We start from the raw sequence: 10408 nt of genomic DNA, 5'->3' as shown, positions 1-10408 counted from the left end.
CAAATTTACTCAAACTAAAATTTTCTTATAAAACCGTGAAATTTTTAAAAACGGTGAGGTTGATATTGATATATAACGGGTCAAAATAAAAAATATATGCTAGCATTGAGCTTGTAGTATTACAAATAGTATTAGAGTCAGGTGTCACGGTCATACTCGTCCAAGGCGCGTTGCCCGTGACAAACCAAACTCTTTATGTCTTTCCATGTTCTATTATTTTACTCTTGTATTTATAGGAACTATAATGTTTCGGAAATAATAATGTCTAGACTTGCCAAACATGAAATGACTCAAAATGTACTATAGGATATATGACTAATTCTCAACTTCTCCCTACCAATAGTTATATACTGTGAGCGGTTGTTGTTACTCTCTTGCTTGCATAATCTCTCTCAACCCTAGTTTTCTAAAACCTTATTCTTAAATCGAAGCTAGAGGCTCGAGCATACGTCGCTTGACTGTAGGCGACGTAAGAACGAATGGGCTTAGCTCGTTTATTAGAAAGTGAGTGCTGCACAATCGCAAGTCCGCTGACATCAAGAGTGTGATTGTGACACCAGACACTAGACACGGGTAGGATGACAATGAGACAGTAGGCCCCATATGCATTTTAAAACGGTCTTTTTATTTATTTATTTTTAGTTTAAGGGAGGTATATATATATATATATATAACTATAAAAGAAAGAAAAAAAGAAAAGCAATTAATTGAGAAGGGCTTTTGGCGCCGACTGTTCCCTCCTCGCCCTTCTTCTTTCTGTTCTTCCACTTCGCTTACGAACCCAACCTCACTTCACTTCACATTTCAGTTCTGGCTTCTTCACCTCCATGAATGCCCCAATAATTGGTGAGTTCCTGCCTTTTCCTCCCCCATTCATCCTCCTAATTTCGATTTTTTTTTTCTCTGGTATTTATTTCACTTCATTCTGTATGCGAAGATCCGCTTCAAGGAGATTTCCCGGAGGTTATAGAAGAGTTTCTCGAACATGGCGTGATGAAATGCATCGCCTTTAATCGTCGCGGTACTCTTCTAGCAGGTATCCATGGCTGTCTTCGCCTTACATGAATCTCTTTTCCTGGACGACTTGGCTGTTAGAAGCGTCTTTCAGGAAGAAAACTTCAATGTTGTTTTTGTGATTTTTGGGTTTTTGCTGCGTTGATGATTATATGGCTCGGTTTTGTTTTAGTTCATGCTTTGATTGTTAATATTGATTTTGTTATGCTGGCGAGCAGGAATGAGCCATGAGAGTGTGGTAAATGATTCAAAATGTCCTTGTAATCCCCTTTGCTTAGCTAGGTTTCCATGTTATTACTTGTGTTTCTTCTCCTTTTGAATGGATAACCTCTTTCACTGAGACAAGAGCCCAAGAGAGAAGGAGCAAAAACTACAAAAAGAGGCTTCAATAGTTAAGATTCAAGATTAAAGAACTAATTTCATTGTGTATTGACGAAAGGAGGTTGAATATGCTTGATTTATGGGGTATACACTATACGTTTACATTTTCAAGTTTTTTCTTCTTATCTCAAAGAAAAAGGACAGTCTAATTCTGTGTTGTTTCTTGATTCAGCTCAAATAAGCATGTGGTAGTGTCACTTTTGAGTTTCATGTCATATTGACACTGGTGTTGATTAGATGAGTTTCTTGGTTTGTGGAAACCATTTTTGTGAGATCCCTAGTTAGTTGGAGAGGGAAATGAAGCATTTTTTATAAGTGTGTGGAAACTTCTTCCTAGTAGATACGTTTTAAAACCGTGAGGTTGATAACGACACGTAATGGGTCAAAGCAAACATTGTCTACTAGCGGTGGGCTTGGGTTGTTACAAATGGTATCAGAGTCAGACATAGGGCGCTGGCCCGTGGATTGTGAGATCCCATATCAGTTGGAGAGAGAAACGAAGCATTCCTTATAAGGGTGTGGAAACCTCTCCCTAGTAGACGCGTTCTAAAACTGTGAGACTGATGGCGATACGTAATGGGTCAAAGTGGACAATATCTACTAGCAGTGGGCTTAGGTTATTACAATTTTAGGCAATACCCGGTAAATATTAATGCTTTGACGTTACTATTGGCAGCTGGATGCTCTGATGGAAACTGTGTTATCTGGGATTTTGAGACCAGAGGCATCGCTAAGGAGCTTAAAGATAAAGATTGTGTTTCTGCAATTACGAGTGTCTGTTGGTCAAAATATGACCATCAAATTCTTGTATCTGCTGCCGATAGGTCGTTAACACTGTGGAACGTTCTCAAGGGGGAGAAGGTAAACCGCATAACTCTGCAACAGACCCCTTTACAAGCTCGTCTGCATCCTGGATCTTCTAATCCATCTCTCTGCTTGGCATGCCCTCTCTCATCTGCTCCTATGATTGTCGACTTAAAGACGGGAAGCACAACTCTACTTCCAGTTTGTATTTCTGATGCAGATACAGCTTCTTCTCGTGGCAAAGTATCTGATGGAACTCCGCCTTTTACCCCGACAGCGGCTTGCTTTAACAAGTATGGCGACCTAGTTTATGTAGGAAATTCAAAAGGTGAAATACTTGTGATAGATTACGAAAGAGTTCAGATAGAGGCCATGGTTCCAATTTCTGGAGGTGCTGTTGTGAAGAACATAGTATTTAGTAGAAATGGTCAATATCTTCTCACTAATTCTAACGACAGAACGATTAGAATCTATGAAAGTCTCCTACCCAACAAAGATGGATTGAAAGTCATTCACGAAATTACGAAAGAGTTCGATGGGCTTGACGGTGCTGAGAAACTGAAGGCTGTTGGAACAAAGTGTTTAACTCTTTTCCGGGAGTTTCAAGATTCTATCACTAGAATGCACTGGAAAGCACCTTGTTTTAGTGGTGATGGTGAGTGGGTTGTTGGTGGTTCTGCAAGCAAAGGCGAACACAAGATTTACATTTGGGATCGAGCAGGTTATCTCGTAAAAATCCTCGAAGGGCCAAAGGAAGCATTGATTGATTTAGGCTGGCATCCCGTTCATCCCATTGTCGTCTCTGTTTCACTTACTGGCTTGATTTATATTTGGGCTAAAGATTATACTGAGAATTGGAGTGCTTTTGCTCCTGATTTTAAAGAGCTCGAGGAAAACGAAGAATACGTGGAAAGAGAAGATGAATTTGATTTGAATCCCGAGACCGAAAAGGTGAGATTATAATTGTTATTTTTCCTAAGTTTTTGATTCCTTGCCTAGTCACATGACAGATCCGTGGTTTCAGATGAAAGAACCCGATGTTAATGAAGATGAAGAAGTCGATATCGTAAACGTGGAGAAGGATTCAGCTTTCAGTGACTCAGATGCTTCACAGGATGAACTATGCTTCTTGCCAGCTATACCATGTCCCGACATTATCGAGCAGCAGGATAAGTGCATCGAGATTTCTTCAAAAATGATCGAAAATAACAATTCCGGATCCCCACCTTCAGAGGAGGCTGGTGTAAATGGCCGTACGACCAATCATGCATCAAGTCCACTGGAAGGTAACAATTCACTTGCTCAGTTGATTGTGTTTTCTTCTAATGTGTGTTGCTGGGTACATACCATTTACATATCTTGTTTTGTATGCTACCCTACAAAGAGAACCCTTGGGCCCAGTTTCTTAAGGAATTAGCATAAAACCATAACTCAGTTCAGTTACTCAAGCAAGCACAAACATATCGCAGCTAAATTAAGTGTCTCCTAGTATCTAAAAGGATATTATTCATGTTAATGAACATAAATGGTGCCCTTATGAGTGAACTTGATATCTGAACGAGGGAACGGGGATATCTGAGCGAACTTGATGATCTTTTTTCTCTGAATAATATGTTCTGACTTTAGGTCTCTCATGTTATGGTATGAAATACTTCCTCCCCCAACGGTGTTCTATGCAAGAGAAAATTGGATGGCAAAGGCCTCTTCTTTTGAGAAAACCTTAGTTGTGAGATCGCACATTGGTTGGAGAGGGGAACGAAACATTATTTATAAAGGTGTGGAAACTTCTCCCTCACAAACATGTTTTAAACCTTGTGGGGAAGCTCGGAAGGAAAAACCAAAGAAGACAATATCTTCCAGTGGTGGACTTGGGCTGTTACAAATGGTATCAGAACCAGACACCGGGCAGTGTGCCAGTGAGAATGCCAGTGGACACTGAGTGGTGTGCTAGCGAGGACGCTGAGCCCCGAAAGAGATTGGATTGTGAGATCCCACATCGATTGGAGAAGGAAGGAAACGAGTGACAGCGAGGACTTGGGCCCTAAAGGGGGTGGATTGTGAGATCCCATATCGGTTAGAGAGGGAAACAAAACATTCTTTATAAGGGTCTAAAAACTTCTCCCTAGCATACACGTTTTAAAACCTTGAGGAGAATACACGTTTTAAAACCTTGAGGAGAAGCCGGAAAGAGAAAACCCAAAGAGAACAATATCTACTAATAACAGGCTTGTGTTGTTACATAAGTAGTTACTCATCTTTCATCACCTATTGTAATGCAAGCGGCTGCAAAAGCTTTTCTATAGCCTTATCGTAATCAAACTGGCTCTTCTCTCTAACCTTGTTAAGAGGCATCCATCATCTTTTCATTATTCAACTAGGGGTTGGTTTGTTTTGCAGTGTTAGATAACCCAGACGATGCAGGAGGAGCACGGGTGAAACGAAAACGAAAACCATCAGAGAAAGGACTGGAATTACAAGCAGAGAAGGGGAAGAAACCCTCTAAACCTTCAGGTAGATTGTCAAAATTTAAAACTAAGTCCATGGTTCATCAGGATAATAGCAATGGTACGTACGTTGATGACAATTCTGATGAATAGCAGTAGAAAAAATCTGCCCTTTTTAATTTTATTGCATTAAATTAATTAATCTTAGTTGATTATTATTGCTTTTAATTGGTATTTCAATATTAATGAAAAAAAAAAGGTCCAATATTTTAAATATCTTATAAGTTCCAATAATTAATCATTACTTATTTTAAATATCAATCTTAGTTGCTTTTATTTAAATAAATTGAGTCAGTTTTAATTATTTGATATATATTTTTATTAGTTATAACGTTGTTTATAAATAAATTATGGTAACGTTAATTTTTTATATTCTGATTAAATAATCTAAAAAAAAAAAGTTACTTTTTTGGTGGGTAAACACAGGAAATGTTACCGCTGCCGTTAAAATATTAATGGGAAATAATTTATTATGTTATTTTTTTTTATAAAAAAAAAACTAAAAATACAAGTATTTAATTCTCGTACATTTAATTAAATTCTCTTATATTGACTTCCAAATATTTTACTATATTTTACTTCCATCTTTAAATTTTATAATTATTTTAAAATAAATTTCCAACCAATTGCCTTAGTAGTTTTTATAATTTTAAGGAATGATTAGACTTTTTTTTTTGCCAAATTTAGAAAAAAAAAATATTAAAAAAATGAAAATATTGGTTTAGATTTTGAAAACAGATGCTATAGATAATAAAACAAAATATATCTTAATATTTATAAGTTTTAAAATAATTATTATGAGACACCTAAAAACAGAAAGTTTCGAGGTTTTAAAAAATTTGGTAGAAATTTGAATGCTTAATTTAATTGATGGATTAAATTTTATTAGCTTACCAAATATTATCAACAAATTTTAATCTCTATATATAAATATTATTTATTACAACAAAAAGTTAAAAAGAAAATTAATAAATGGAAAATGAAACTCCAAATCAAAATAGGGAAGGCAGCAAAGGGAAGGAATCTGATTGGTAGCATGGCTGCACCTACAGCCAAGTGTTGGGCAGTTTCATAACTCACCTAGTTAATTAACCCTCATTCTTTAACCCTAGTTAACTTCTTCTTCTTTTCTTTAACTCCCCCCCTCTGCTCTCTCTACTTTGTTGTTGGTAAACCACTTTAGGTTACCAAAATGCTTCTCAAAATTTCTCCCTCTCAACAATCCAATCCAACACGGACGCCATTTTAATGCTGCATTTCGCTTCCATTTCCTTAATTCATTTCTCTCCTCCTCTTCTTCAATCGCAATCGTAATCTCTCCGCCATCGCCGCCGCTGCTCGCCATGAGAATAATCTCTCCGCCTGTCTCTTCTTCTTCTTCTTCTTCTTCTTCTTCTTCTTCTTCTTCTTCTTCTTCCTCCTCCTCCTGCGTCGGCTCTGATTCCGGCATTCATAACAACAATCTCGCCGCTCCTCACCGGCCGCAATCTGAGAAAACCACAGCCAAACGACGGAGGAGGAATCAAGATGAAACGAAATGCCAGATTCATAATCATAACGCTAATGGATCCAACAACGCCTCTCCCGCTCGGCGGAGCTCCATTTACAGAGGAGTTACTAGGTTTACTTTTAAATTTGTAATTTGATTTTCTAATCCTTTCTTTTGAATTTGCATGTTGAATTGAGATTATGAAATTATTGTTCCGATTCGAAATCAGGCACCGATGGACCGGCCGGTTCGAAGCTCATCTCTGGGACAAAAGTTCATGGAATAACATTCAGAACAAAAAGGGAAGGCAAGGTGAGGAAATTAAAAGATCCTCTTAATTACTTAATTACTTAATTAATTAGTTAATTGAAGAAGAGATCTAAATAATTATTTGTTTATTCGGTTAATTATTCTTTTATATTTAAAAAAAATAATAATGCCCTGATTTTGTTTTGCTGACTGTGTATCTTGGGGCCTCTCCTGTCATCGCCAACGTTCATTTTGCGCTTTTGTCGCTGCTCAGTTTATTTGGGTAAGCTCTCTGTATCTTAATTTTCTCTATTTTTTTAAATATATATATTTCTGGACACGTGGCGGGATACTGCTTATCTTCTTCGTCCGGTTTCAAAATTTTATTGATTAATATGAAATTCATAAATTTGCAGGAGCCTACGACAACGAGGAAGCTGCGGCTCGAACTTATGACCTTGCTGCCCTCAAATACTGGGGCCCTGGGACCACTCTCAATTTCCCGGTACCTTTGACACTCAAGGCTAAAACAGACATTTCACTTTAAATTCTCAATTTATTTATTTAAATCTCTATAAAACGAATCTCAATTTCATAGCCCTAAATTGATTTATTTTGAAGAATATTGTTAAATTAAGGTGGGAATATATATAATACTTTTTTTTTTTTTTTTTTTATAAAATGTAAATTTATGAAAGATTAAAATGTGGGGTCCAAAAATTGCAGGTAGAGTCGTACACGAATGAAATGGAAGAAATGCGGAAAGTTTCCAAGGAGGAATATTTGGCGTCGTTACGGCGGCAGAGCAGTGGTTTTTCCAGAGGCGTTTCCAAGTACCGCGGCGTTGCCCGGCACCACCACAACGGCCGGTGGGAGGCTCGGATTGGCCGTGTTTTTGGAAGCAAATATCTTTACTTGGGAACTTACAGTACGTCTCTCTCTCTTTATGTCTACTTGTTAACGCCACGTGGCATTGCCACGTGGGTTTTTAGTGGTTACGTGGCTCAGTCCTTCAGAAATTTTCCCAGTCTGTCAGCTAACGTGGTACCATCGTTCTTACTTGTCTTACACAAACCAATTCTTTATTGTCTTTAGCTTACAATTTTTTAAAAAAATAATTTTATTAGGAAAATAAATGTTTAAAATTATATAAATTTATTAGGGTTGTTTGTTAATTGGTTTAACTACTGGGTCACTTCCAATCCCAAATCATCAACTGTTTCCATAGAAAAATGAGGTCCTTAGGTTCACCTTCCTTGAATTTGGTGTGTAATTCTAATTTATATATATTAATTAAATAATGTTAAACTGTTTCCACCTTAAAATATTTATTTTAGTTCGTATATTTTAAACTGCTTATTTTAATTTAAAATATATATAAATAGTAAAATTATTGAAGGGGAGGAGTGGTCCAAGAGGGGTAAATAAATTTGGGGATGGGGGTACGGCACGTGATCCTTGTCGAGCTGGCAATATAAAATAATAAATAAAACAGTAGTTTGCGATCCACAGCTTTCCAAAAGTGAAGAAAAAGTATTACGTGGCGTCACGTGCCACTTCACTAGCCTCTGTCGGGGTGGGAACTTTTTAGCTTGTTTTTTTACATCTGTACTTTCATTTTCCTGGAGCCCATATTTCTTTTAAATAATCATTTTATTTTATTTTCCTTTTTTTAATTTTATTTTCTGCGTTATTTAATTTCTTCGGTCAAACCAAAAATCAAGGGAAATTCTTAGAGACAGCAGCCCCAGTTGTTCTGCATTCCTGCTTTCAATATTTTGACTTTTTTATTTTATTTATATATATATACTGTGAAATAAGGGGAATATGGATCTGTTTTCGTGATATGACTGCAATTAATTAATTGATTTAGATTCAAAATTAGTATAGTCACGTGATTCCCCATCTAAATTTCAAACCAAACCCCATTTAGGAAGTGTAATTAATTCGATTAATTAAGGTTTTGGTTTTATTTGTTTGTTAAGATACACAAGAAGAAGCAGCTGCAGCATATGACATGGCTGCCATTGAGTACAGAGGAGCCAATGCAGTCACCAACTTCGACATTAGCAATTACATTGGGAGGTTACAGAATAAATCATCACCAGATGACCCCAATTGCTCCCCTGCTTCTTCTCAGGGCGAAGTAGTACAACAACAACACGACGTGCATCAGCAGCAGCAGCAACAACAACAACAAATTGCATTCTCGGGCCCGCCCGACCTCCAGTTTTCGATTGAGAATAACCCCACTATGGTTGTTATGGATGAACCACCAACACAAGACGATCATGATCTCCATTGGTCTTTCTTAGACACGGGATTATTCGTGCATGTCCCTGACCTCCCACTTGAGAAATCGAGTGAGTTAGCTGACTTATACTTCGACGAGATCAGGTTTGAAGATGATATTGGGTTGATGTTCGAAGCAAGCTTAGAGAACAATAAGAACTGTGAAGGTAATAACAACAACGATGATGATAATGTTGGGAAGAAGGAGGTCAACAACTGTAATGAGAAAATCAGATTGTTCGCAGCTACTACGACAACTTCACCGTCTTCTTCGTCGATAACCACCTCGGTTTCGTGTGAATTTAGGGTTTGAGATCTTAGGGGTTTGTTGTTTCTGTTTAAAATGGGAAAAATCAAAATGTTAGAATATCATATGTTTATGAGCCTGTGGTCTTCTCTGTTCTTGGAGATTTGCTTAGGTGTTTTTGTTTTTAATAATTTGTTAATTTAATTTTTCAGCTTTTTTTTTTTTTTATAAATAATTTTCTCGAGGGTATTTTGGTCCAATGAAAAAGCCAATTAACATCCCTAAAACACAACCTTGGTTTACTCAAAACATGTTTCTTAACGAAACTGTAACATCAAGCAAAAGTTGTCCCCCTCTCTCTTCCTAATTTCTTGACCTTATGAAACATTGTAAGAACAATATGTATACTTTTGTGATTATCGAGTACGAAAGTTGTCGTGTCTGATTTCTGATTTGTTTCGTTTGTGTTTGATAATGATTTGTTTTAAATTTTTTTATTTTGAAAATTGTGCTCGTCAAATTTATAATATTTTATTTTTTTACCATAAAAAATTTCATCAAATTTAAATGTCAATTTTCTGATACTAACTCTAATTAAATCTTAATAATTTTAATATTTTTTAACTAATTCATATGAGTACTATATTTACTAAATTATTAAAAATTAAAGTTTACCTAATAAATTATTTATTATTTTATGAAATTTTAGGATTTTTTTTTAATTGTCATAAAAAATAATTCTTAATAAAATTAAAATGAATATTTGCACATCTATTTTCGACGCGAGTATATTTTAGCAAACAAATGGGCCGAATGGGCTTTAAAAACTCTGGAAGCCGTCACTCACCATGAGGCCGTGCTTGAGGCTTAAGGCCCAATAATATTATATTCCATATGGCCTCTCTCAGCCCACATCTTTAATATATATTATTATATTATATTATATTTTAAAGACGAGGAGTATAAGAGAATAAAGAAAGATTTTGAAAATCTCTCCGTAACAGATACGTTTTAAAATTATGAGGTTGATGACGATACTTAACAAACTAGAGCGAACAATATTTATTAGCGGTGAGCTTGGACGGTTACAAATGGTATCAGAGCTAGACAATGAACGGTCTACCCGTGAAGACACTCGACCCTGAAGGGGAGAGTAGGTTGTGAGATTACACATCGGTTGAACTGGCCCCCAAGGAAGTAGATTGTGACATCTCACATAGTTAGAGAGTTGGCTCGTGATGGGGGAAGCCCGAAAAAAAAAAAAAACCCAAAAAATATAATATTTGAGGTCGCCTAATATAGGATTATTTCATCCCGGTATGCCTCATTAATATAGGTAATAACTTTTTATTTTTTTAGTCATTCTATTTTCGAGATTACTCTTATTTACTCGGGTGTCATGCATTCACAGCTTCTACTAAGAGATGT

General features: G+C 36.4%; 2 protein-coding genes across 2 annotated transcripts; both read left to right on the top strand.

The window, feature by feature from the left end:
- Positions 1 to 707: 707 nt before the first annotated feature.
- On the top strand, positions 708 to 4871 carry LOC111808281 (protein RBL-like). The gene is made up of 5 exons (XM_023694177.1): positions 708 to 846; positions 938 to 1036; positions 2072 to 3150; positions 3224 to 3485; positions 4597 to 4871. The coding sequence occupies exons 1-5, from the start codon at positions 828 to 830 to the stop codon at positions 4794 to 4796; spliced, it is 1659 nt and encodes a 552-aa protein (XP_023549945.1). The 5' UTR covers positions 708 to 827; the 3' UTR covers positions 4797 to 4871.
- Positions 4872 to 5880: 1009 nt separating this feature from the next.
- LOC111808291 (ethylene-responsive transcription factor WRI1-like) lies at positions 5881 to 9204 on the top strand. Its single transcript, XM_023694187.1, has 6 exons — positions 5881 to 6324; positions 6422 to 6504; positions 6716 to 6724; positions 6858 to 6946; positions 7168 to 7369; positions 8427 to 9204. The coding sequence occupies exons 1-6, from the start codon at positions 6047 to 6049 to the stop codon at positions 9044 to 9046; spliced, it is 1281 nt and encodes a 426-aa protein (XP_023549955.1). The 5' UTR covers positions 5881 to 6046; the 3' UTR covers positions 9047 to 9204.
- The last annotated feature ends 1204 nt before the right edge of the window (positions 9205 to 10408 follow it).

Source organism: Cucurbita pepo, chromosome LG01 (genome assembly GCF_002806865.2).
Source record: "Cucurbita pepo subsp. pepo cultivar mu-cu-16 chromosome LG01, ASM280686v2, whole genome shotgun sequence".
Lineage (NCBI taxonomy): Eukaryota > Viridiplantae > Streptophyta > Magnoliopsida > Cucurbitales > Cucurbitaceae > Cucurbita > Cucurbita pepo.
The sequence above is the reverse complement of the archived record's forward strand: the minus strand, read 5'-3'. Positions and strand labels throughout refer to the sequence as shown.